The 27,369-nt window shown below is 49.2% G+C and overlaps 3 protein-coding genes across 3 annotated transcripts; all 3 read right to left on the bottom strand.

Moving 5' to 3' along the window:
* Window positions 1-677: 677 nt before the first annotated feature.
* F5J12DRAFT_730923 (uncharacterized protein) lies at window positions 678-3,809 on the bottom strand (the record flags this gene model as incomplete). Its single annotated transcript, XM_051741958.1, has 3 exons — window positions 678-1,366; window positions 1,523-3,444; window positions 3,505-3,809. Coding segments are annotated over 3 exons (2,916 nt in total), but the record flags the coding sequence as incomplete, so codon positions are not given.
* Window positions 3,810-8,387: 4,578 nt separating this feature from the next.
* On the bottom strand, window positions 8,388-14,392 carry F5J12DRAFT_900457 (uncharacterized protein; the record flags this gene model as incomplete). Its single annotated transcript, XM_051748193.1, has 30 exons — window positions 8,388-8,479; window positions 8,536-8,776; window positions 8,832-8,935; window positions 8,990-9,007; window positions 9,066-9,101; window positions 9,168-9,245; window positions 9,295-9,313; window positions 9,404-9,859; window positions 9,918-10,652; window positions 10,720-10,854; window positions 10,912-11,499; window positions 11,553-11,905; window positions 11,980-12,556; window positions 12,611-12,658; window positions 12,715-12,732; window positions 12,784-12,840; window positions 12,895-12,927; window positions 12,983-13,060; window positions 13,118-13,171; window positions 13,232-13,300; window positions 13,358-13,393; window positions 13,456-13,503; window positions 13,564-13,611; window positions 13,672-13,719; window positions 13,780-13,827; window positions 13,888-13,935; window positions 14,004-14,102; window positions 14,161-14,175; window positions 14,253-14,300; window positions 14,363-14,392. The coding sequence occupies 30 exons, from the start codon at window positions 14,390-14,392 to the stop codon at window positions 8,388-8,390; spliced, it is 4,257 nt and encodes a 1,418-aa protein (XP_051594051.1).
* A 449-nt stretch (window positions 14,393-14,841) lies between these two features.
* On the bottom strand, window positions 14,842-22,396 carry F5J12DRAFT_900458 (uncharacterized protein; the record flags this gene model as incomplete). The annotated part of the gene is made up of 17 exons (XM_051748194.1): window positions 14,842-14,874; window positions 14,939-15,526; window positions 15,591-15,638; window positions 15,692-15,844; window positions 16,435-18,053; window positions 18,111-18,194; window positions 18,244-20,159; window positions 20,212-21,062; window positions 21,113-21,205; window positions 21,272-21,366; window positions 21,417-21,537; window positions 21,600-21,674; window positions 21,736-21,780; window positions 21,836-21,877; window positions 21,937-21,993; window positions 22,052-22,081; window positions 22,136-22,396. The coding sequence occupies 17 exons, from the start codon at window positions 22,394-22,396 to the stop codon at window positions 14,842-14,844; spliced, it is 6,111 nt and encodes a 2,036-aa protein (XP_051594052.1).
* Between the last annotated feature and the right edge of the window lie 4,973 nt (window positions 22,397-27,369).

Below are 27,369 nucleotides of genomic sequence, written 5' to 3' on the forward strand. Positions count from 1 at the left end.
TTCAGAGCAGCCCGTCTTTCCATCAATCGTCCCTCCATCGATTTCATCGCCTGCTGTTTGAGTCTTGCTGTCCCAGCAACCTGTATGTCCAATGGGTCATGTCCTGGTTCCTCTAGGCAGACAGAGCATTTCTCCTTTCCTTCCTCCATCCAACAACCAACCCCTTTGCTGTCATTGAACAGCGTCATCCCATACCGCAGGCATCTCCTTGGCCCATAGCAATACAGTAGTTCATACATCGCCCATCTCGCCTCCCCTTCCAGTCCCATCGTCTCTATGTTTGGCAGTGTTGATGTCGGTGGGATGATCGTATAGCAGTTGGCTGCCTGCCCATCTCGACCAGCTCTGCCCTGTCCTTGGATGTAGTCCACCATGTCAAATGGTCGGTCCATGTGAATGACCGTTCGCACGTGAGGGTAGTCGTTCCCAGCGCTGAAGGCAGTGGTCGCAATTAGCACCTTGGAGAATCCTTTGATCCACTGTCCATACATCCATCCTCGGTCCTCGTCAGTCGTCCCCTTGTCTCCATTGTAGAACGGATATGCTGTCATGTGTGACAGATGCTGACCCGCTGCTATGGATGTCACAAACACCAACCCTCTGTCCCTTTCTTCCCAGCGTGAGCCTTCCTCCTCCAACACTTCTGCCACTCGTCGATGCATGGAGTGGACTGGCACCCTTTCCAAGTGATACCCCAGTTCCCATCGGTCTGTACTCTGTCGGATCACCTCTGTTTGCTGCACCAGCTGGAATGTGGTCTTCACCTCCTCCATACACCATCTTGGAAGCGTGGCACTCAACAGCACTAGCTGCATCGGGACGCTTCGTAGTTGGTGGATGCTTTGGAACACCATCCGATAGTCTTTCGACATCAGTGGAATGTGGGCCTCGTCAAATATCAGCCTGGCCACCTTCTTGCTTTGGTTCAGCATCGCCAGCGCAGACCTCCACTGTGATGTCAATGCCCTGTCTGCTGTGACCAGAATCAAATTCGTGGATGAGCTCAAGGGTTTGTCTGCTCCATAGACTTGGTATGGCACTCTGAACTCCTCCAGTCGTCGTCGGTAGTCCAGCATGAGAGAATTTAGAGGCAAGACTAGCACCGTGGCTTCCTTTGGTTGCACCACACTTGGAACGATCGCCAGCATCGACTTGCCAGCTCCAGTACCCAGCACTGCTACCAGGTCTGTTTCCCCTTTGAGTACTGTTGCCATGCAGGCATGCTGTTCCTTTGATTTCCAGCTTGCTGATGGGTTCTTCAGTAGGCCCTGCATCGCTTTTAGTGCCTGATCCAAGGTAGCTGACTGGTCACTTGTGCTGCATTCTCCAGGCTGGACTGTGAAAGGCCATGTTAGGGACTCGTCTACTGGCAAATGTTTTCTCTGGTCTTACCATGTACATCTGTCTGCTCCAGTTCAACATCGCTGTGGTCCCAGATAGGCAACCGGTCGCTTATTTCAGACTGTGCCCTGTCTAGAATGGATTTAATTTCTGACAATCATCTCACATGAGTGTTACCAACCATGACTGGTACTCTGCCCTTGCTCTTTCTCCCTCTCCCTCTCCTTCCCTTTCCCTTTGTCTGTCCTCTCTGATGGACCTCCTGTGGTGGATCGAATTACCTCCTGCAACATTCCCTTCAGTGCAGGCATCAGCTTGTCCATCACCTTGGTGGCAATCTCATCTGTGGATGGCAGTTTGGCCACCACTGCATCTATCATGGCCTTTTGGACTGCCTCTGTTGCCATGGAATAAGCAACCGGTCGCTTGTTTTCCCTGGGCTCAGGTACTGGTGGAGCAGCTGGGGATGGGGATGGTGATGGGGGGTGTGCCCGTGCAGTCTTGTATGATGTTGACTGGCCACTGACTGCCACCTGGCAGTGCCTTTGCCATTCCATGCTGGCATTGAGGTATGCAGGTAGCACATCCTCTGCAGCTCCAGCCAGAGCTTCCACGCTGATGCCATACACTCGGTTTTCTGTAGACCGACTATGGCCTGCCTGCAGGGCTTCCACATTGTCTTCCCTGTCCATCTCTATCACATCCTCCACTGCACAGCCAAGTTTTCGTTTCCATGCTGTCTGGATGTGTCGCCATGAGTTGATGGTCAGCCCAAAGTGCATGGTGGGAAGGCTGTGCCTGCTCATGATCAATGAGAGGTCCTTGGAGTCAAAGAGGCAATCATAGTTGACAAAGACATGGTTTCGGTACAGGTCCACCACCTCTGGCCTGTCTGGGAAGCATGCCTTGGCTGCAATCTCTGCAAAGGGTCGTGCCAAGGCTAGGTCCTGTACCAAGATGTCGCTGGTGATGGCATCCAAGGCATGAGGGATCAGCTTGTCCTTCCCTGTCAATGCTGTGGTCTTGAGATATTGGCAAAGCAGTGACACGTGCTTGCCCAGGACCACCAGGTTTCGAGTCGGTCGAGTTTGAGTGTTGCGATAGGTCATCGCAGTGAGCTCTGTGCCACGACTTGGTGCACCACTGAGCATCTGTGCCCTCAATAGGAGCAGGCTTTGCAGCTCTGCATACTTCTTCAACCAAGCTTGGAGGGCACCCACATTCCATACAATACCTCCCTGCCGTACCATGGCAAAGTGGGCAAAAGTTTCCTCATCTTCGAGGAAGTGCCTGACCAGTCGGCCTCGACTGCCAAGCTCTGGATTTCTGACATCAGACAGGAAGCAGTAGCCAACATCCTTGTTGATGAGGTCCTCTGCAATCTTGTCATAGTCCACTCGGATATCCTTGCCCATCAGCACCCCCTGCTCCCAAGCCTCTACCAGCTTTGCCTCTGTCTCTTCAAAGACCTTGCAGAGATCTCCAAAGTCCACCTGCTCCCCTCGGTAGAGCATCGTCTTCCAGGTCTTGGTGTCTGTCCACCACACCTGAGGAAGGCTCATGGTATCGTATGACAGGGAACTTGCCCTGTGTTGAAGAGAACGTAGACGAGAGAAGGTATACTGGGTGTTTTCCACAAAGAAGCTTCCCAGATCCAGGCAGTGGTCCAGGTCCTCGCTCTGGGGGTCTGACTGCATGCGGTGGTGAATCTCTTGGAGGAACGTGAGTCGCATGCAATACTCCAACTTGGCTATGATCCCAGTGACTAGGTGTGGCTCCTTGAATCCACCATCTTCCCCAAGGGTCAGAAGGGCCAGACACCTTTCTGTGGGGTCCACAATCTCCCTCTCCCCTCGAGGCTTCCATGCCGTGCTCCAAACCTCAAAGAGCAGCTGGTGGATGATCTGCAAAGCCTCTGGTCCTTCTTCATCCCCCATGCGGAGCACTGCAAGCAGCTCCATGACATTGGGGTTTGACCCAGAGAATGACCCTCCAGCATGTTGTTGTCTGATCAACATTGCCAGTAGAGCAACCACTGGGATGATGTATTGCTTCATGGTGGCCTCATGGAGGTGCTTGTGGAAGGGTGTGTTGGAGATGCCACTGGTGGATGGAAGGAATAAGCGACCGGTCGCCTATTTGTGAGTTGGCATGGCTGCTTACTTTTTGGTGGGGTCAGGTGAATGTAATCTCTTCAGGACCAGTTCATGTGTATGGTCTAGCAGAGAGAGCGCTTTTCTATAGTATGCTTGCACTGCAAGCTTCAGTCCAGGGATGTCCCCATCATCGTCCTTGGGTAGGGAAACCCAGCTCCGCAGCAGTTTGACATTCTTGCCTGCAACCTGCTCATGCCACTGTGTCGTCAGCAACCAGGGGCTCACCATGCGACCGTCCAGTGGTGTTTGGACCACCTCCAGTGTTGGCTCCAGTTCTTTGAGCAAAGAATCCACCAGAGCCTGTCGAGCCATTGGCTCACTCTGCCTTTCTTCATCATCCTTCACCTCCCAGAATGCCTGCAGGTCCCCTGAACTTTCCTTCAAGTGCTGTACTTTGCAAGCTCTCCAATGTTTTGGTCTGGGTTCCATCGGGTGGTCTTTGGAGTGATGTTTCCGTAGACGCTCTGTTGACCTGGACAAAAGGTCACAGTGACTGCAAGCCATGGCCTCAAAGACTTTCAGACCATGGACAATGGTTCTAGGCCCAGTAATACCAGTGGGCAGCCGTTCTGTCACCTCCAGTGATGCCATGGCCAGCTTCAAGGTCATGTCACTGTAGGTTGCCTGTCTGCCATGGATCTTTGCCAGATGGCTCTTGACTTCTCCTGCTCTTAATGCCATTTCACAGACCTGGCATGTCAGGAAATGGAACTCTGCATTCACTGCAAGGTCCAATGAATCCAGAAATGCATCAGAGATGAGCCCTGGGGCTGTTGTCAATGGCAAGTGTGGCTGCTGGGACCTTTGTGCCAAAGATGGCACAACATTGCCAGTGTTCTGGTTGTGGGCTTGGATCGCTGACTGAAAGAACTCGAGTCTGGTCGTTAGCAAGTTGGCTCTGATAGACTCACTATGAGAGATGGCAATCGTGGTGCTGGTGCTTGAGGGGATTTTTGAGGAGGGACCGACTTGTGGGCTGTAGGTGACACCATCCTTACATCACCCTGGAATGGTTTCCCAGTCCATGGATAAGCGACCGGTCGCTTATTTGTGGGGAAGCAATGACACTCACTGCTGGTGGTGGGGGTGAATGCATGATTTCATCTTGTGGGATCAACTGGTGAGGAGATGGGATCTTCCCAAAATCCTCTGCTATCTGTTTCCCTGTTTAGCACTGTGGGGTATGGATAGACAGATGCAACACATCTACTCACTGGGGATCCAATGGACCTGTGATGGAACTGGTGTGCCATGACCATCCATCATTCCATTGTCACCAATGGCCATAAGCTTGGTACTCACATCTCCACTGTCACTCTCACTGATATCTTCATGCTATAATGACATTGGGCAGAAGAATAAGCAACCGGTTGCTTATTCTGGCTTGGGCCAGCCACTTACCAAGTGCTTGCTGGCCCTGCTGGGACCACCTGCATTACCCTCCTCCTCATGGGTCTGCGATAGTGATGTCATGGGTGATTGGTCACTTGCTCCTGAGAATACCACTTACCAAGTCCTTGCTAGGTCCAGCTCCAATCCCTTGTCCATGGGTCTGTGAAGGGCAGATAAGCAACCGGTCGCTTATTTTTTTGGTGGATGAAGCCACTTACCAAGTCAAATTTGCCCATGGGTAGATTACCCTGTTAACATGTTCAGAGTTGTTTCCAAATAAGGAAACTATTTCCCACCACTGCTCACCTGTATCTCTGGCCCCTTCCATGTACTACCAGCCTTCTTGATATCAGACTTGAGGTTGCTGGCATACTTGAAGGGCTTGCCACAGCCAAGGGCAGAACAGTTACAAATGAAATCACCCATGTCATTCCTTTGCAACTCAATAGTCTGGTTGGTGTGGGGCAGGTGGATGGTAGCCTTGGAAGAGCATTTCTTGCTGTGAGCTATGTAGGTACTCTTGGTGGAGAAGGTGTCTTCACAGGTGGCACAGACATAGTTGGGCATGGTGAGGTAGATGGTGGTGGTAAGAAGCAGAGATGTAAAGGGGAAAATTTCCCACAGTCAGCTTTATTTATTTGGCTCTACCCACCCTAAACTACCTAATTGGTGTGTCATGCCCATTTGGATGTCCAAATTAGGCAACTACCTTCAGCCTGGTCAGTGGTTTTCTTACTTTCTGCCACAAGTCAAATAAGCAACCGGTCACCTATTTTGCAGGCAGTCACAATGAGTGGCTGTGCTAGTCGTGTTCAGTACTAGTGTCTGACTTGTCCAGATAATCAGCTTGTTCTTCCCAGCTGCCTCCTTGCTACTTTACTTCCCTTGCATCCAGATAAGCAACCGGTCACCTATTTTTCAGACAGTTGCAATGAGTAGCTGTGTCTACTACATCTTTTGGTAATCTGCTGTTTTTGCTAATCAACTGCCTATCATCTTCAATCCAGATAAGCAACCAGTCACTTATTTTCTCTGCTCTCTGTGGCTGTGCATTTCCTTATATGGAGGTTGCATTCAGTGGCTGTGTTGGTTGCATTCACTCACTGAGAGGTTGCATGCAGTGGCTGTGTAGGTTTCATTCAGTGGCTGTGTAGGTTTCATTCAGTGGCTGTGAGGTTTCATTCAGTGGCTGTGTAGGTTTCATTCAGTGGCTGTGAGGTTTCATTCAGTGGCTGTGAGGTTTCATTCAGTGGCTGTGCAGGTTTCATGCAGGAAACCTTCCATATAAGGCAGGGATGCATGTGTGCATTCCTAGATGCATGCACGCATTCCTAGATGCATGTGTGCATTCCTAGATGCATGTGCGCATTCCTAGATGCATGCACTGATGCTACACTCTTCTCTAGATGCATGCATGCATTCCTAGATGCATGTGCACATTCCTAGATGCATGCATGCACACATTCCTAGATGCATGCACCCTTTTCCTAGATGCATGCACTGGTGCTACACTCTTCTCTAGATGCATGTGCACATTCCTAGATGCATGCACCAATGCATGCACCAATGCTACACTGTTCTCTAGATGCATGTGCACTTTCCTAGATGCATGCACGCATTCCTAGATGCATGTGCACATTCCTAGATGCATGCACCCTTTCCTAGATGCATGCACGCATTCCTAGATGCATGCACCCTTTCCTAGATGCATGCATGCATTCCTAGATGCATGTGCACATTCCTAGATGCATGCACCCTTTCCTAGATGCATGCACGCATTCCTAGATGCATGTGCACATTCCTAGATGCATGCACCAATGCTACACTCTTCTCTAGATGCATGTACACTTTCCTAGATGCATGTGCACTTTCCTAGATGCATGCACGCTTTCCTAGATGCATGCACGCTTTCCTAGATGCATGCACGGATGCATGCACGCTTTCCTAGATGCATGCACGGATGCATGCACGCTTTCCTAGATGCATGCACGGATGCTACACTCTTCGCTAGATGCATGCACCCTTTCCTAGATGCATGCGGACCCTGGGGCAGGGTCCGGAAAGCATATTATTAGGGTTTTCACAGGGGTTATCTCCGGGTTATTTACTGGGGTTTTAATGGTGGTTATCTCCAGCTTTTTTACTGCCATTTTCATCCCAGCTCACTTGCCATTACTTCCCCTGCTCCTGTCACCAACTCACCAATCTCTAATCTCTACTCATCATACAAAGCACTAGTCTGTCTTACCACTCCACATAACCAACCCCTCCCTTATTTTCTCTACCCATACCCATCAGCTGCCTCATCATGCTAATCACTCCCTCCCTCAGTAGTGCAGTCAGCCCTATTTCAGATAAGCAACCGGTCGCTTATTTTTTCTAGTACCTGTCAACATCCAGTCCTCCACATCATACCATGTCTTCTTCATACTTTCCTATTTACATTTCCCTCTCCTGTTCATCCAGTTCCCCATGTATCATTGATGTGGTGCCAATCATCATCTGCAAGCACATCACAGTCCTGTGATGCATGTCCTGGCTGCCTTTTATGACACCAACAACACACTCTCTGTGGACAATTCATCTCAATGTGTCCCATCTTCTCGCATTTGAAGCACATCTTGTCTGGTGCAGGTGCCTTGCATTCTTTCCCCAAATGTCCTAGTTCCCCACAATTGTAGCAGATTCCCTGATACACTTTCCTTGCCTTCAATTCTGGCTTCGGCATTTCCCCTGGGTGCACCATGCCCCCAAATCTTGCATGTGTCAAGGGCATGTCATACAATGCCACCCACTTGTGCTGTTCAATCTCATCAGTGTCCTGTCCATCGGTCTCCATTCATCTCACCTGTGCCTTCTTGGTCATAGCCTGTACCATTCTGGCTTCTGTCAGAATCCACAAATACATATGATCCAGTACCCACCACCTCCTCATGACATCCCCCATCATCAAAACCCTGTGGCAATGGCGCTCGGTCTTCTGCCTATGTCACTCACAGATAAGCAACCGGTCGCTTGTCCATGCAAGATGCCTTACCTTGTCCTTACCCTTATTGGACTCGGCCTTTCCCTTCCCTTTCCTTGTCTTCTTTGTGGTCCTAGTGGCTGTGGTGTGGGTGGTGATAGTTCCCTAAGGCCTTCAGTCAACTCCACTACTTTCCATCTCAAGTTCAAATGACTTGCATGTGACACAAAGGTCATCTTGCCAATGCTCTGTCACCAACCATGCAAATAAGCAACCGGTCGCTTCTCAACAGCCCAACCCAATCTCACCTGAGTGTTCATCTTGTTTGGTTCTGTTTGTTTCAGCCCTTAATCAGGAAGGTAGTGGTTTCAGGTTAAGAGGCAATCGTCACACTCCATCTCAGTTGTCACATTGATATCTTATTCCTGCTGCTTACATAACAACTGTACATGATCATGTGATCATTTTCCCACGCCTCCTGTGTGGTTCATCAGTTACCCAGCATCCCAGATACACACCAGTCCTGCTGCACTCTATTCTGACTCTGCATCCGATCCTGTACCACACTCTGAAGCCATATCATCTGTACCAGACCCTGGATTAGATTCCGTATCGGGTATTCGCACTGTGCCAAGACCTCCAGGTCAGTCACTTCACTGACAGTGTGTGTGAGTGACTCACCATTTTCAGACCCACTCCGTTCCTCCTCTTCATCTCCCCCCTCCTCTCCCTTCTCGCTGGCAGAGTCATCGTTGATAAATGAATTCTCACCATCTGAGTCTTCTGATGTCTCATCCTCACTGCCGCTACCTTCTGCAATGGCCTCAGTATCCAAAAAGCCCTTCAAGCTCTGCCTGACTGCCTTGGCCTCCGCTGCAGTCAATTCTTTCTTCTGTAGCCGCTTTCCCAGTTTGACGTCTTTCTTCATGGGGGGCACTGTGTAATGTGAGATTCAATGTGAGTGAGTGTCCAAGTACCTCTAAGCCCTCCAAGAGGCACTTGCCTGTCTTTGCCTTGCATGTGCCTTTGACCACTGCTAGGCCCCTTTGATTTTTCTTGCCAGACTTGGCTGCAGTAGGCTCTGCAGGACATGCCAAATAAGCGACCGGTCGCTTGTCAACCCATGACTACTCACCATCCTCTTCCAATTGTGCTGGTTAGATGCAGAGTTCAGTCACTGGTCAATTACGATCATTAGGCAAGACACCCACAAATTTCCCATTCATCTGGGGTAGTCTGCTGTGGTGCTGTGTGCATGTCAAAGATCAGTGACTGCTTGCTTCCATGGTTTCACCAGATCAAAGGACACTGACTGTCATGGGTGCTAGGCCCAGTCTCCCCTTCTCCATCCCCTGCCAATTCAGTGGGATCAATCTTCTTGAAGGACAGCCCTGTGTGGATAGCATGAGTGAATGCTGTTAGCTATGGGCCAACACACACCTTTCAAAGTCTCTGTCAACTTTGACGAAACATCTGAACATCCAGTGAAATCAGTGATTGCTGAGACATGCATTCAGTGTAAAATCTTGCCTTCAACATTTCCACAGACTTTGGCAGCAGCAACGGTAGCCAGTCGCTCCTCCTCCTCCATCCGTTTGTCAAAGTCTGCTACATGGCACTCATCATCCTGTGCATTCTTCCTCTGATTGATTCGTGCCACCCTGGCACTCAGCTTCTTCATATGTGCCCCCCTGGGCTGGAATACCCGGGCTTTCTCCACCTCACTCATCTCCTTCTTCAATTGCCTCCCTTCTTTTGCTTTCAACTTCGCTTCCTCCGCCAGCAATTCCCGGTCCCCATGAACAAATGTGCCAGCTTTTCTAAATGAGTCCAGACCCCTACCTTCCTGTGGACCCCAGCAACTTGTGGTGGTATCGTCATCGGCCCTTGGTGGCATCTTGACTTCATAGGTTTCCCACATTGCATTGGAAAACTTCATGCCCTCCACATCCTCCAGAGGGTCGGCCAGCTGGGCAACATGTCGCTCTGACTCTAGTATGGCAAGCTGTAAAATAAAATAAAAAATAAGCAACCGGTCGCTTATTTCAGACCCACACACTCACCTCCAGGCATCTCTTTGCAGCATCATACAGATCAGGTGAAACCTGACCATTCTTCATCACCCCAAGTCCCTCAGAAAATAAAGTCTTCACCACAGTGGCCACCTTGGCCTTGTTCTTCACATGCAGTTCATGCTCCAACGCCATACGCACTGCTCGATTGTCGGTCGTCTCGTTTTTCATGGGTGCCAAGGTATCGTATTTGTCCATGGGAAAATGAACTTCTGGTTGCTCCTGTATCCCATCCCACCATGTCCAACTGTCCTTTGGGACACCACCACAAAACTGCATGAGACCCTGCACTTTGCGACGCAACTCCCACACCACTGTAGTTCCCAAGAGCTGTTCACGGCATGCCTTGTCAAGTATCAGTGGCGCCAGTGCCTTCACCAGCTGGGCTGTCCCTTTGAACATGGCTTTCGGGAATGCTGTGACACGCATCATGTCGATGATGCCCTTTGCCACTATCGTCTGGTTTTCAAAATTGTAGCCCTCAAAGTCAACAGACTGATTGGGGGCTGGACGGAGATATGGAAGGGGTCGTGTTGCCCGTGTCCAGCTTTCCACCTGTTCCTGATAGGCTTTGATGTTAGCCTCGACACGCCCCAAGAATTCCTTGTCTGTAATGATCGTTGGCAGTTTTCCCAAAGTATATGCTCTCATATCCACATTGTTCCTCGTCAGGTAGCTCTGTGCCATGAGGAGGTGGGGCCGCTCTTGGCACAAGAAATCACCAATCTGCAATGAATACCAACATTCTGGTCAGCAGAGCCAGAGAATAAGCGACCGGTCGCTTGTTTCTCACCATGGCTATGACTTTTTCAGAGCTTGGTCCACACCGTGATGCATTTGCAATCCATGCACGTGATGCATCCCGCCATACTCTGTCTCCTCGCTGTTGACATGCCAAGGCAAAAAATGGTTCCACCCAGCAGACCACCTAGGTAGCTTTGCATCAGATTGACTGCTCCTCGTCCAGTACATTAAAAACTCGCACCTCCTTGATGATATCTCCCAAATCAATCTTTGGCATGCCAGTGGGATCGTGGAAGAGTCGTTGGATGTTATTGAACATCAACTTGTTGCCAATGGGCAATGCCTTGAAGCTAGATGGATGGCCTGTTCGCAGCATGTACCCCTCGTGCACCCACTCCAACTTGGCATGCACTGTGGCACGAACCTTGTCATCATCGCTGGTGGTCTCCCTGAGGGTGACATTTTGTCCTTCGATGGTGGCCAGACTAGCCAGTCGTTGGAAATATTGGGTCACCAAGTTCTCCCACTTGCCTTGGCTGATCTCATCATTCACAGCCCAGAGGCGCCATGGGTTCCCATCCATATGCTTCTTCGTGACATCTGCCCATGCACTTCCCCATACGTTCGCATACTCATTGACAATCTCCCATGCAAAGTATGGCGATCGCATGGTCAAGGCCCACATTTCTCGTGCCACCTTCCTGCACTCCTTATCCTTCAACTCGCCCTCACCTGCATGTTCCCTCACAGATGTCAAGGTTGGAACTGGAATGGGTGCTGCCAGGAATTTGAATATGTCTAAGACATATTCACACAGAAGTAATTGTATCTGCAAGGACATTGAGATATGGATGACGTCCCATTTAAAGGAAGACCACTTACTCCACCTGTGGAACACTGCCAGCTTTCAAGTTGCCGGGTCGTAAATCCAGTGTCCAGCTTCGACTTGACGGTCCCTCCTTGGAAATGTTTGAGGTGCATGAGTTTCATCACGCTTGTGTACAACTCTTCATCTGCCAAGATCCGACTCAGTCGGCTCACTCGAGTGCTACCTGCTCGACGCCGCACTTCTTCTACGTACTTCTCCTTGGCATCCCGGTCGTTTTCCAGGGTTGCAAGGATGTTCAAAACCTGATACAACTTGTCATCGTCATCATCAGGCAGCGTCACTGCTGGTGTGTTGCCACTCAGGTTTTCCAACAACCAAGTGCGGTTGGTGTGGACATCCAATTTGTCTGGTTAGGTTGTTTTTCATCAGCCATATAAGCAACCGGTCGCTTATTTTTTTATTTTTTTTTTTCACACTGACCTTTGTTGATGAAGTGAACCAACCATGACCCACTTCGTTCCAACTCCATCGTCGCCTCATCCATTAGATCTTCCAACTTGTCCTTGTGCTCCTCCCCATAGATGCTATTGGTCAACTGAACCCCCTTTGTATACTGAACATGGGTCCGTTGGACAGTCATGAGCTTCATCACCTCACGGCGGTGATTTCCATTGAGGAAGCTCGCTTCGTGCTTGGCTACTTCCGCCGTCCACCTCACATGGTTGGTATAGGTGCCAAGTTGCACCGGTCGCAGCGAACCCAGGTCAATCACTGCTGGTGGCACTGCTACCACCATGGCATTCCAGACTACCTTGTTCTGTAGTCCTCGCAAACTGATGCTATTCTTGAGCTGCACCAGATATCTGTCATTGAGTGGCCTTGGGTTATATTCACGTAGTCGGAGTATGGGCCCTCGTTCCAGGTCACATCGCTCATTGGCCTTGTCTCGGATCGTCGTCATCAGCGCATACCCCAGTGACAGGTCTGCAAGTGCTTTTTCGTTTGCCATGCTCTGCAAGTCTGCCTCAGTGAGCTCTGTCTTCTTGACATTCGGCACCTGTGACCATTGTCATGTCAAACACATGAGACCAGTGAAGCTGGGACCACTTACGACATCTTTGCTCAAGATGACCCGATCAGACAGCTTTGGAAAGATTTTCTGATGGCATGTCAACCTCTGGCATACCTACCATCGAATTTTACCATCTCACACACCTTTGTCTCTCCAGTTTTCTATTGTCCACCACCTGGTCAGCATGCATGTCTGATTTTCAGTCACTTCACACTTGCCTTGTGCTGATACACCATCGGTTGCTCTGCCTTTTCCACTGGTACATTGCTCTGAGGGTTGGCATCAGACATCAGACCCCCTGGGACAGGTCAGGCCCTGCTTACCCCACTTGCGACTGGTAGGGGTTCCCACTCATCCTGTGTAAGACAGATACATCAGTGGCTGGTCAACAGACCTTGAACTGGTACTGACCTCGGTGGTTGTCACCTTGCCTTTGCCCTTGGAAGCTTTGGGACCACGCTTTCTGGTCAGAATTTCCTTGGGTGGTGGCTGTTGGATCAGAGTCAAAAATAGGTGACCGGTCGCTTATTTGGGCCAATAACATACCATCTGTGCCCTAGTGGATCCTTTATGGGCCTTCTTCTGACGCTTGCTCTGTGACTTGAAATCATGTCATGTCAGCAATCACCATGGAATCCAAGTCAACAGTGAGTGCTTTACCACTGCCTCTGAGACCCCTCCAGTTTCTGTTCCTGCAGTCTCTTCCACTTCGTCCTGGTGTCCACGTTTCTACATTGATATCAGTTGTTAGTGACATGTACATGCCTCGTGTGGACCATAACCTACCTTGGAATTTTTCTTGGGGCTCTTCTTGCCACCATGCTTTTGCAATGGTCAGAAATGATAAGCGACTGGTCGCTTATTTTTGGATGATGCCAACTTACCTGTTTGACAACCATCTTTCCCCCCTCTTCACCCTCGGGTGCAGTCACCTATGAGGTGTCGACAAGAATAAGCAACCGGTCACTTGTTTATGGGTGACATGAACTTACCTGTTCGACATCCATCTCTCCCCCTTCTTCACTCTCAGGCGCAGTCACCTATGAGGTGTCGACAAGAATAGGCAACCGGTTGCTTGTTTATGGGTGATGTGAGCTTACCTGTTCGACATCCATCGCTCCCCCATCTTCACCCTCGGGTGCAGTTGCCTATGAGGTGTTGACAAGAATAAGCGACTGGTCACCTGTTTATGGGTGATGTGAACTTACCTGTTCCATGTCCATCTCTCCCCCATCTTTGCCCTTGGGTGCAGTCGCCTATGAGGTGTCGACAAGAATAAGCAACCGGTCACTTGTTTATGGGTGACGTGAACTTACCTGTTCGACATCCATCTCTCCCCCTTCTTCACCCTCAGGTGCAGTCACCTATGAGGTGTTGACAAGAATAAGCGACTGGTTGCTTGTGGGAGGTGAGAGAGAAAAAAAAAACTCACCTTTGTTGCCTTCCTTGCTGCTAACCTTTTGTGAGCAGCAGTAGACTGGGCATGTGAGAGATTGATGGCTGCAGCCACATCTGTTCCAGTGGAAACACCCTGAAAAGATGGTCAAAATAGGCGACCGGTCGCTTGTCAGAGGTTCCACATCACTTACAGTGGGTCTGGGGGGCTGGGAAAGTTGTGACATGACATGATACACATGCAAGTCAGTGTGGTTTCCGGGAGATGAGGTATGCCACAACTTACCTGGGGCACAGCAGTCCTTTTGCCAGACTTGCTGTTGTTGTTGTTGGACTGCAGGCAGGGGGAGAGAAATAAGCGACCGGTTGCTTATTTTTCCAATGACTTTGACTTACCTTGGTCTGATTTTGGTTGGTGCTGGACATGATTTTGTTATTTGTATCTGTTTGTACTTAATCCAAATGCAGTAGGCGGTGGTTCAAGTTCAAGATGCAAAAGTTACACAGCCACCAATCTGACCTTGGTATATACTTGTTTGTTGATTATATAATGCTGTGACTTCCATATTTGGACATTAAATAATCAATCAATGAACTATGTGAAAGTGGTGCTATTTATTGCTTATGTAATCAATCAAGTAAGCCATGCTGGCTTGGGTGTGCACCCAATGGTTGTGGGCATGCCCCACAAAAAAAATAGGTGACCGGTCGCTTATCTTGATACACCAGCATTTTGGTTGATGCTTCTGACCAGAGTTGGTGTCCTTCTTGAAGAGAGGGACAAAGAGATGTGACACAAGGAGAAGAAACTGGTGATGAATGAGCATTGTGACCACAGTGTACTTTATGCATACTTGCCATTCACCCTCCCTGATCTAGCTGTGAAGATGAAGGGGTTCCACTGTTGCCTGGTGGCACAGATCGGCTATCAGCTGTGTGATTGCTGCAGTATGGTGATAGCAGTGTGCTTACCCCTTGTCTTTTCCCTGTAGCATCCCGTCGTAGTTTGTCTCTGACAATCTGAATGTCTATTACCTGCTTTCCAATGGCCTCGATGTCTGCCAGAGTTTCTGCAAGCTTCTGTAGACCTTCCTCTGATGGTTTCCACCCCACCAACTTCTCTTCCCCACCTTCCATGACGATCTGAGGACTCAAGTACAGTTTGGAGATGGTCATGTCCCATGCCCCAGTGATCACTTCCTGCCACTCTGGTGCCCAGGTGGCCAGATCTAATTTGGTTCGGCAAAACTGCAGTGATGCCTCTTTCTCTGCAATCATAATGTCCAAGCACCTCATACGAATCTTGACGACATATTCCCTACCACAGTTGAATGATGGTCGCCGCTTGTGAAGGGAAGATGGGAGAGTCCCATTTGCTTTGTGCTCATACAGTTCCCTCAGGTCTTCCTCTAGCAAGCAAGCCCGTGTAGTTACAAATCTCAGATCCTCCATGAGCGGCAGCAAGTACTCCATGTAATCCAAGTGGACAAACTTGACAATGTCATGGTGACTGCCTGCAAGCTGCAATTCAGCCACTTCATAGGTGGGCAGATCATATTTCTGTGAGTATCAAAGGTTGGGGTCGCTGTAGCTTTGAATGAATGATGATCGATCTCAAACTTACTGTGGATTTGGTGACAGGGCATGGTCCCAGCAACAATGGTGGCATGGTCTGTCAGTGTATGTGAGTCCTGTCCCTTTCATTTGAGTGAAACATATGCTTACTTCATCCCCACTGCTGTCCTCATCCTTGCTGCCATCCAGCAATGGCCACATGGGTAGAAGGTTGCCTATTTGTGCCATGTTTTCATTTACTGCTGGGACTCCCTGCTCCTGCTGGTGGCTACCTGCATCTTGTGCCTTTTTGAGGACATTTCTCTACACCATTTGCAGCAAATAAGCAACCGGTCGCTTGTTCATGTGGCCTGGGATGGCCCAGCTGGTGGCAAGTCCATACATACCTTGGCATCTGTGTAGTTGGACATGTCAACTGTGTTTGTACTTGTTTGCACTGTGTACTGATTTAGCAGGTGGTGGTTGCAACTCAAGAAGCAAAATCTGCATAGCCACCCATCTGGCAGTGCTTATGCATGCCTCAGCTGCTTATCTAACCAATATATATATATATATATATCCATATTTGTCAATTACATAATGTAACATCTTCTCATGACAGTCCCTGATCACAAGCGACCGGTTGCTTGTTTGGAGTGCTACTCCTGCTGCTGCTGGTGGTACCACATGATCAATGCAAACAGATTGCTATGATCCCCATGCCTCGGTCGTCCCATCAACCACCTGCTAAACCCTCTGGAATCTCCCCAATTTTGCCCAAATTCTCTCTGTGCTTGCTCTCCCAATGTGGCTTGGCGATGGATCCCATATGCAGCTGGTGCCACCACATCTGCAAACCTACAAGCCTGCCCTCCCAGCGCCCTTTGGAATTGTGGATGTACCTTGTCATTTACCTGTGGGACGTGGCACATCCAGCAGATCTTCTTGTGGTAGGTCTTGTCATAGTGGAGCCCCTTTCTCCACTCCACGTAGTCACTCCATCCATCTCCAGCCAGATGTGGACATTCTCTGATCCCATGTCTCTCCATGGCACCTTTCTTCAGCACTCTGCAAAGGCTGCAACACCCCTGGAAACTTTCCAAAGCAGCCAATATTTTGTCCCCCTCTTCCAATCGCTTGGTCTCTTCCTCTCCTCGTAGTTGTCGTGCCAGTACTGATGCAGCATCGAAGCTAGTCTTCAGAGGAGCAGGCTGTTCTGCTGATTGCCCTTGGATGGATCTCATGGCCTGCTGTTTGAGCCTGGCTGTGCCAGCCACTTGTATGTCCAATGGGTTGTGTCCTGGCTCCTCCAGGCAGACGGTGCATGCCTCATTCCCCTGTTCCATACCACAGCTGATCCCTTTGCTGTCATTGAACAGTGTCATCCCATACCGCAGGCATCTCCTTGGCCCATAGCAATACAGCAGTTCATAGATTGCCCATTTAGCCTCCCCTTCCAGCCCCATGGACTGTATGTCAGGCAGGGTTGACGTCGGTGGAATGATTGTATAGCAGTTGGCTGGCTGTCCATCTCGACCTGCTCTGCCCTGTCCTTGAATGTAATCCACCATGTCAAATGGTCGGTCCATGTGAATGACTGTCCGCACGTGAGGGTAGTCATTCCCAGCACTGAAGGCAGTGGTGGCAATGAGAACCTTGTAGAATCCCTTGATCCACTGTTGGTATATCCATCGTCGGTCCTCGTCTGAGGTCCCCATGTCTCCATTGTAGAATGGATATGCCATCGAGTGCGATAGCTTCTGACCAGCTGCTATGGATGTCACAAACACCAAGGCTCTGTCCCTTTCCTGCCAGCTTCCAGCTTCCACCTCCAACACTTCTGCTACTCGTCGATGCATGGAGTTGACTGGCACCCTTTCCAAGTGATATGCCAGTTCCGATCGGTCTGTACTTTGTCGGATGACCTGGGTTTGCTGTACCAGCTGGAAGGTGGTCTTGACTTCCTCCATGCACCAAGTTGGAAGGGTGGCACTCAGCAGCACTAGCTGCATTGGGATGCTGCGTAGTTGGTGGATGCTTTGAAAGGCCATGCGATAGTCTTTGGCCATGAGAGGAATGTGGGCCTCATCAAATATCAGCCTGGCCACCTTCTTGCTTTGGCTGAGCACTGCCAGGGCAGCCCGCCACTGCGATGTCAATGTCCTGTCAGCCGTGACCAGAATCAAATTGGTGGACGAGTTCAGGGGCTTGTCTGCTGCATAGACTTGATATGGCACTCTGAACTCCTCCAGCCGTCGTTGGTAGTCCAGCATGAGAGAATTCAGAGGCAAGACCAGCACTGTGGCTTCCCTTGGTTGCACCATGCTGGGAATTATTGCTAACATGGACTTTCCAGCTCCAGTACCCAGCACTGCTACCAGGTCTGTTTGTCCTTTGAGGACTGTTGCCATGCAGGCACCTTGTTCCTTTGATTTCCAGGTTGCTGATGGGTTCTTGAGCAGGCCCTGCATCGCCTGCAGGGCTTGACCCAAAATAGCTGACTGACCACTTGTGCTGGGTTCTGTAGAATGGTCTGTGAAATGCCATGTTAGGTGACTCATCTATTGGCAAATGCCTTGTGTGTTCTTACCATGTATGTCGTCCCTTGGCTCAAGTTCAACATCGCTGAGGTCCCAGATAGGCGACCGGTCGCTTATTCCAGACTGGATCCTGGCTAGATTGGATTTAATTTCTGATGATCATCTGACATGGGCATTACTGACCATGACTGGTGCTCTGCCCTTGCTCTTTCTCCCTCTCCTTCCCTTTTCCTTCATCCGTCCTCTCTGATGGGCCTCCTGTGGTGGATCGAAGCACCTCCTGCAACATTCCCTTCAATGCAGGCATCAGCTTGTCCATCACCTTGGTGGCAATCTCATCTGTGGATGGCAGTTTGGCCACCACTGCATCTACCATGGCCTTTTGGATTGCCTCCGTTGGCATGGAATAGGTGACCGGTCGCTTGTTTTCCCTGGGCTCTGATGCAGGTGGGGGTGGGGGTGGGGGTGGGGATGGGGATGGGGCATGTGTCCGTGCAGTCTTGTATGATGCTGACTGGCCACCGACTGGCACCTGGCAGTGCCTTTGCCATTCCATGCTGGCATTGAGGTATGCAGGTAGCACATCCTCTGCAGCTCCAGCCAGAGCATCCATGCTGATGCCATACACTCGGTTTTCTGTAGATCGACTGTGGCCTGCCTGCAGGGCTTCCACATTGTCTTCCCTGTCCATCTCTATCACATCCTCCACTGCACAGCCAAGCTTTCGTTTCCATGCTGTTTGGATGTGTCGCCACGAGTTGATGGTCAGCCCAAAGTGCATGATGGGAAGGCTGTGCTTGCTCATGATGGTTGACAGGTCTTTGGAGTCAAAGAGGCGATCGTAGTTGACAAAGATGTGGTTGCGATACAGCTCCACCACCTCTGGCTTGTCTGGGAAACATGCCTTGGCTGCAATCTCTGCAAATGGCCGTGCCAAGGCCAGGTCCTGCACCAAGATGTCACTGGTGATGCCATCCAGGGCATGAGGGATCAGCTTGTCTTTCCCTGTCAATGCTGTTGTCTTGAGGTATTGACAAAGGAGGGAGACATGGTTTCCCAGTACTGCCAGGTTCCGAGTTGGCCGGGTCTGGGTGTTGCGATAGGTCATGGCAGTTAGTTCTGTGCCACGACTTGGAGCCCCACTGAGCATCTGGGCTCGCAAAAGTAGCAAGCTTTGCAGCTCTGCATACTTCTTCAACCATGCTTGAAGGGCACCAGTGTTCCATATGATGGCTCCCTGCCTGATCATGGCAAAGTGGGCAAATGTGTCCTCATCTTCTAGGAAGTGCTTCACCAGCCTATCCCTACCTGCAAGCTGTGGATTTCTGACATCAGAAAGGAAGGAGTAGCCAACGTCTTTGTTGACCAAGTCCTCTGCAATCTTGTCATAGTCTGCTCTGATGTCATGGCCCATCAGGATCCCCTGTTCCCATGCCTCTACCAGCTTGACCTCTGTCCCTTCAAAGACCTTGCAGAGATCAGCAAAGTCCACCTGCTCCCCTCTGTACAACATGGTCTTCCAGGTCTTGGTGTCTGTCCACCACACTCGAGGAAGGCTCATGGTGTCCAAGGCCAGGGAAGTCGCTCTGTGTTGCAGGGAACACAGACGGGAGAAAGTATATCGGGTATTCTCCACAAAGAAGCTCTCCAGGTCTGAACAGTGCTCCTCTTCATCCTTCTGTGGGTCTGACTCCATGCGACTGTGGATCTCCATGAGAAAGGTGAGTCGCATGCAGTACTCCAACCTGGCTATGATCGGGGTGACTTGATGTGGCTCTTTGAAGGCACCATCTTCTCTGAGAGTCATCAGGGCAAGACACCTTTCAGTGGGATCCACAATGTCCCTGTCTCCTTGATGCTTCCATGCTGTGCTCCAGAGCTGGAACAGCAACTCATGGATGAGCGACAATGCTTCTGTGTCTTCTTGACCGATGCGAAGCACTGCCAAGAGATCTAACAGCTTGGGATTTGAACCAGAGAATGGCCCTCCACTGTACTGTTGTCTGATCAACATTGCCAGCAGAATCACCACTGGGATGATGTACTGTTTCATGGTTGACTCATACAGGTGCTTGTGGAAGGGTGTGTTGGACAGGCCACTGGGAAGGAATAAGCGACCGGTCGCTTATCTGTGCATGCATGGCTGCTTACCTTTTCATGGGATTGGGGGAATTCAACCTTTTCCGGACAATCTCTCCTGTGTGCTCCAGCAGACTGAGGGCCTTTTGATAGTATGCTTGAACCACCTCCTTCAGTCCAGGAATGAGACCATCATCTGCCTTGGGTAACATGACCAGGCCACACTGCTGTTTGATGTTCTTGCCAGCAAGGTGTTCATGCCACTGTGTTGTCAACAACCAAGGGCTGATCATGCGACCATCTGGTGGTGATTGGACCACCTCTAGTGTGGGCTCCAGTTCTTTGAGCAGCGAGTCCACCAGTACCTGTCTGGCTGTTGGTTGGCTCTGCTTGTCTGCATCCTCAACCTCCCAGAATGCCTGCAGTTCCCCCGAGCTTTCTTTCAAATGCTGTACCTTGCAAGCTCTCCAATGTTTTGGTCTAGTTTCCATTGGATGATCTCTGGAGTGATGTTTCCGCAGACGCTCTGTTGACCTGGACAAAAAGTCACAGTGACTGCAAGCCATGGCCTCAATGACTTTTAGACCATGGACAATGGTTCTAGGCCCAGTAATACCAGTGGGCAGCTGTTCTGTCACCTCCAGTGATGCCATGGCCAGCTTCAAGGTCATGTCACTGTAGGTTGCCTGTCTGCCATGGATCTTTGCCAGATGGCTCTTGACTTCTCCTTCTCTCAATGCCATTTCACAGACTTGGCATGTCAGGAAGTGGAACTCTGCATTCACTGCAAGGTTCAATGAATCCAGAAACCCATTGGAGATGAGTCCTGGGGTTGTGGTCAATGGCAAGTTTGGCTGCTGTGACCTTTGTGCTAAAGATGGCACAATGTTGCCAGTGTTCTGGTTGTGGGCTTGGATTGCTGACTGAAAGAACTTGAGTCTGGTTGTTCACAAGTTGACTCTGATAGACTCACCATGAGAGATGGCAATCGTGGTGCTGGTGCTTGAGGGGATTTTTGGGGAGGGACTGACTTGTGGGCCATAGGTGACACCATCCTCACATCACCCTGGATGATTTTCCAGTCCATGGATAAGCGACCGGTCACTTATTGTGGGGAAGCAATGACACTCACCTCTGGTGGTGGTGGTGGTGAATGCATGATTTCATCTTGTGGCATCGACCAGTTAGGAGATGGGATCTGACCCAAATCCTCCAATATCTGTTTCCCTGTTTAGTACTGTGGGGAGAGGACAGATAGATATGCACCATCTACTCACTGGTGATCCAAAGGACCTTTGATGGAACTGGTGTGCCATGACCATCCATCATTCCCTTGTTTCCAATAGCTATGGGCATGGTACTCACATCTCTGGTGTTACTCTCACTGATCTCATCATGCTACAATGACATTGAGCAGATGAGTGCTGGTCCTGCTTATTCTGCCTGGAGATGCTGCTTACCAAATACTTGCTGGCCCTGCTGGGACCACCTGCATTGCTGTCATGACTGCTGTCACTCTCACTGATCTCATCATGCTTCAATGACATTGAGCAGATAAGTGACTGGTTGCTTATTCTGCTTGAGCAAGCCACTTACCAAGTCCTTGTTGGGACCACTAGCTTTTCCTTCCTCTTCATGGGGCTGTGATGGTGATGACATGGGTGACTGGTCACTTTCTCCTGATCAGAGCACTTACCGAGTCCCTGCTGGGTCCAGCTCCAATCCCTTGTCCTTGGGTCTGTGATGTATGAATAAGTGACAAGCTGCTTATTTTTGCTCACTGACAATGTCACTCACCATGCCAGGTTGTTTCATGGTACCACTGGGACCACCTGCTTCTCCACCATCATGGGCCTGTGACAAGCAGATAAGCGACCGGTCGCTTATTTTGCTAGTTGACAATGTCACTCACCAAGGCAAGTTGTTCCATGGGTGGTTGACCCTGCTAATGAGGTCAGTGACAATTCTAAATAAGGAAATGATTTCCCACAATTACCATGCTACCATCACCAATCCATGTAGTGCCAGCCTTCTGGATGTGAGCTCTAAGGCTACTAGCATACTTGAATGGCCTGGGACAACTACTGTGAGAGCAATAACAGATGAAGTCCCCCTCCAGATTCCTTTCTAGAGCTATGACTTGTTTGGTATGGGCTAGGTAAATGGTGGCCCTGGGACTGCACTTCTTGATGTGTAAATTGTAGTCCTTCTTGCTGGCAAGAGTTTCACTGCAGGAGCAACAATCATAGCTTGGCATGGTTGAGATGGTGGTGGTAAGAGGAAGAGATGCAAGAAAGAAAAGTTCCCACAGTCTTATGAAGTTATTTGGTCTGCACAAACACTCCAGGTGGAGTATTAACCCCATTTGTATTACCCCATTAGGAAATCAGGGGGGGGGGGGTTGCTATTTAGTTCTTGGCATTCAGCAGGTGCACTTGGTACACCTTGACTTGTGACTTAGTGGCCTCATTTGCTACTCATAGTTTGTCTTTACACTTGCATGCAGATAGGCAACCAGTCGCTTATTTGTGTAGACTCCCAACTTGTTAGTGAGGTATATATTGAAATTTCATTTACTTTCTATAGATAACTGTTACTAGTCATTAGCCCATCATATCTCAGACAAGTTTTAGGGGCTAACCTCATAGGAAACTCTCCATCCACAGACACTTCTTGTGGGAAACTGAAGGTCAAGCATGGGTTGCTACTCATAATTTTTCATTACATGGTTGGCACACTTGCTTCCAAATAAGTGACCAGTTGCCTATTGTTAAGGCCTAACCCATGGTGAATTCCATATATGGCATTTGCATTCAGTGGCTGTGTAGGTACATGCATGATACCTACACTCTTTGCTAGATGCATGCATGCATTCCTAGATGCATGCACCCTTTCCTAGATGCATGTGCACTTTCCTAGATGCATGCACTGATGCATGCACCAATGCTACACTCTTCTCTAGATGCATGTGCACTTTCCTAGATGCATGCACACATTCCTAGATGCATGCACGCATTCCTAGATGCATGTGCACATTCCTAGATGCATGCATGCACACATTCCTAGATGCATGCACCCTGTTCCTAGATGCATGCACTGGTGCTACACTCTTCTCTAGATGCATGTGCACATTCCTAGATGCATGCACCAATGCATGCACCAATGCTACACTGTTCTCTAGATGCATGTGCACTTTCCTAGATGCATGCACGCATTCCTAGATGCATGCACCCTTTCCTAGATGCATGCACCCTTTCCCTAGATGCATGTGCACATTCCTAGATGCATGCACCCTTTCCTAGATGCATGCACGCATTCCTAGATGCATGCACCCTTTCCTAGATGCATGCACGCATTCCTAGATGCATGTGCACATTCCTAGATGCATGCACCCTTTCCTAGATGCATGCACGCATTCCTAGATGCATGCATGCATTCCTAGATGCATGTGCACATTCCTAGATGCATGCACCCTTTCCTAGATGCATGCACGCATTCCTAGATGCATGCACCCTTTCCTAGATGCATGCACGCATTCCTAGATGCATGCTCCCTTTCCTAGATGCATGCATGCTTTCCTAGATGCATGCACGCTTTCCTAGATGCATGCACGCATTCCTAGATGCATGCTCCCTTTCCTAGATGCATGCACGCTTTCCTAGATGCATGCACGCTTTCCTAGATGCATGCACGCATTCCTAGATGCATGCACCCTTTCCTAGATGCATGCACGCATTCCTAGATGCATGCTCCCTTTCCTAGATGCATGCACGCATTCCTAGATGCATGCACCCTTTCCTAGATGCATGCAGGCATTCCTAGATGCATGCTCCCTTTCCTAGATGCATGCACGCATTCCTAGATGCATGCTCCCTTTCCTAGATGCATGCACGCTTTCCTAGATGCATGCACGCTTTCCTAGATGCATGCACGCATTCCTAGATGCATGCTCCCTTTCCTAGATGCATGCACGCTTTCCTAGATGCATGCACGCTTTCCTAGATGCATGCACGCATTCCTAGATGCATGCACGCTTTCCTAGATGCATGCACGCATTCCTAGATGCATGCTCCCTTTCCTAGATGCATGCACGCATTCCTAGATGCATGCACCCTTTCCTAGATGCATGCATGCTTTCCTAGATGCATGCACACTTTCCTAGATGCATGCACCAATGCTACACTCTTCACTAGATGCATGCACGCATTCCTAGATGCATGCACCAATGCTACACTCTTCTCTAGATGCATGTACACTTTCCTAGATGCATGTGCACTTTCCTAGATGCATGCACGCTTTCCTAGATGCATGCGGACCCTGGGGCAGGGTCCGGAAAGCATATTATTAAAGATTAGGTCCAGGACATATGGGGCATTGGTGGGGAAACAGTGCAGGAGATAACTGCCAGCAGGTTTCTGAATTGATCAATGGTGCTGATAGCATATTCTATTGATTATACTATAGTGTACAACAGAATTTGCTGAGGTTGCCCTGAGGGAATGTCCCTGATGAGCCAGAATGGTGATTTCTTGACTTGTATTACAACAAGGAGGCTTAGTGGTGCAAAATCACTGTTTGGCATTGTTTGTTTGTTGAAAAATCATTCAGTAGACCATATGATACATTATGTAAGCATTGGTGAGCATCTCACCATGTTTTATATGTGTTCCCAAGGACTACATCCCCAGTATATCACAAAGTTACATAATTGTCCCAATGAGCTCTCATTTTCATTTGGGTATTCTGTCATCAGTTTCTATCCAAATATTATGTAATATGGCTCATCAGAGAGCCATGACCAGCTTCTTTGATCCATCCACCAACACCTTGGACTCAATAGTGATAGTTCACTCACCACACCATGATTAATGAAAAACATGCAAACATTGGGACAATTTTGTGAGCCACTGTATCTGTTGTCCTTTGCCCATTGCCAGAGTTTTTCTGGGTATTCACTGACAAGTTTGTGCTCTGTGGCTGTGGGCTTCCAGGAGGAGACTTTTCCCACTGAAGGGTCCTCTGGTTTTGCATCCAAGCCAGTCAGGTGTCCAATCAGCCCTTTCAAACTGATGGCCCATTCAACCTGAGCCTTGTAGTATAGCCAGTTGCTTCCATCCACATTTAGGGTTGGGACTTGCAAGGAATGATCATCTTTTGCCATAGTGGGTATTGTTGCTGTGTAATAACTCATTCAGGTTCCCAGTTTCTTGGCAATGATTCACTGTGTTTTCTAAGTGTGCTGTTTCCTCATTTGGATCTGTGGGGTATTGGGGGCTTCAACCATCCAGCCCATGAGCCTAGCCAGCGACTGTCATTCCAATGGCAAGTTAGAAATTTGTTATGCCAGGTTGACTCACCTTTTATGTGTGATCCATCCTTTGCTTTTATCTGCTAAGATGTTATGCAGAAATGTGCTGCAAACAATAACACCATGTTTTGCATCAGCAGAACTACAGCCATCTTAATTTTACTTAATTACAACTTATTACAGCTTAATTACTTGGCCATTTATGCCAAGCCCATTGAGTATGTGTTCTGGAGTTACAGTAGTGTCTCAGAGTTTTGCCCAGAGGGCTTGGAATTTCTCCCCAACCTTCAGAATTAAATTCCAATGTCAACCCACTTAGTAATTACAGTACTATAAATTTTCCACACTGTTATTTTCCACCTCAGTGACTACTGTGTGCACTGAGAACTCATACCTTCATTAGGCTATGAGCCCTGCTCTTGTGTTCTAATTCTGAAAGATTCTTTGTCACCACAAATCTCTTCTGCTTTTCATTTCCCAATCCTGCACTGTGTTTTGTATAGTTCCAATGGGTCCTGGTGAATCAAATAAAATCATTTATTGCATCACACACCTCATGGTTTGATGTAGCTTTCTTCTCTAATTGCAAACTATTGCACAGATATTGCACCAATAGATCTCACACTGGCCATGCATTCTTGTATTTCTGGAATATCTTGTATTCTAATTGCACCTACATAGAGATTATAATGCATATATGCATATATATGACAATGACATACCTGAAAAATAACTTTCTTGATGAGTAGCTTGTTTTTTCGCTGCATTATCATTCGACTTGTATCAAGTTTCTGGTTTCCAAGTTTGCAAATACCACACTACTTTTATCAGCAAGATCAGTGTCACATATGAAAAAGAATACAACCTTTAGGTGATTAAAGAATTCCTTCTTCCTCTGGTGGGAGATGGACTTTCCCCTCACTAGACCTTGATGAGGTCCAGAGGCTTGGTGTGGTGGCTGCCCCACTGCCTAAGAAGTGAGTTATATGGGTGAAATCCCCATCAGGTGTTCAAAGTGAAACTAGTTCACCCCCTCCATCTGGAAGGATGGGTGTCAAGCCCCCCTGAGCCAACACTAAAAACAATCACTGAGCCTTTAGAGGTATGTACAGCTGTGGGTACAAGCCTGGGGTGCTGGAGGGAGCTGTTTGGTCTAGGCCCTTCTGCAGGAGGTTTCTGTTGGCATAGATATTTGGTCAGCCACCCTGCTTAATCACATGATTCAGTCACTTGTAGTCCTAAAAGTGGGTCATCTGACATGTACATTTCGTCCTGAAACTGGGACTAACTGACATCGGCCGGTGGTCCCTAGGGTTGGGTAGGCTGGACTGTGAAGGTGGGGTCAGCCTATGTCACAGGATGATGGATCAACTTCCCTGGAAGTGGGGTCGGCTGACATGACTATAGCATGGATTGATGGCCTGGAAGTGAGGTTGGCTGATGCAGCTATGGGATGAATTAGTGTCCTGGAAGTGGGGTCGGCCAACACAGCTATGGGATGAATTAGTGTCCTAGAAGTGGGGTCGGCCGACACAGCTATGAGATAGATTAGTGTCCTAGAAGTGGGGTCAGCCGATGCAGCTATGGGATAGGTTAGTGTCCTGGAAGTGGGGTTGGCCAACACAGCTATGGGATGAATTAGTGCCCTAGAAGTGGGGTCAGCTGATGCAGCTATGGGATAGGTTAGTGTCCTGGAAGTGGGGTCGGCCGACACAGCTATGGGATGAATTAGTGCCCCAGAAGTGGGGTCAGCTGACACAGCTATGAGATAGATTAGTGTCCTAGAAGTGGGGTCAGCCGATGCAGCTATGGGATAGGTTAGTGTCCTGGAAGTGGGGTTGGCCAACACAGCTATGGGATGAATTAGTGCCCTAGAAGTGGGGTCAGCTGATGCAGCTATGGGATAGGTTAGTGTCCTGGAA

This window comes from Pisolithus orientalis (genome assembly GCF_024613125.1).
Source record: "Pisolithus orientalis strain OTSU chromosome Unknown F5J12scaffold_232, whole genome shotgun sequence".
Classification (NCBI taxonomy): Eukaryota; Fungi; Basidiomycota; class Agaricomycetes; order Boletales; family Pisolithaceae; genus Pisolithus; species Pisolithus orientalis.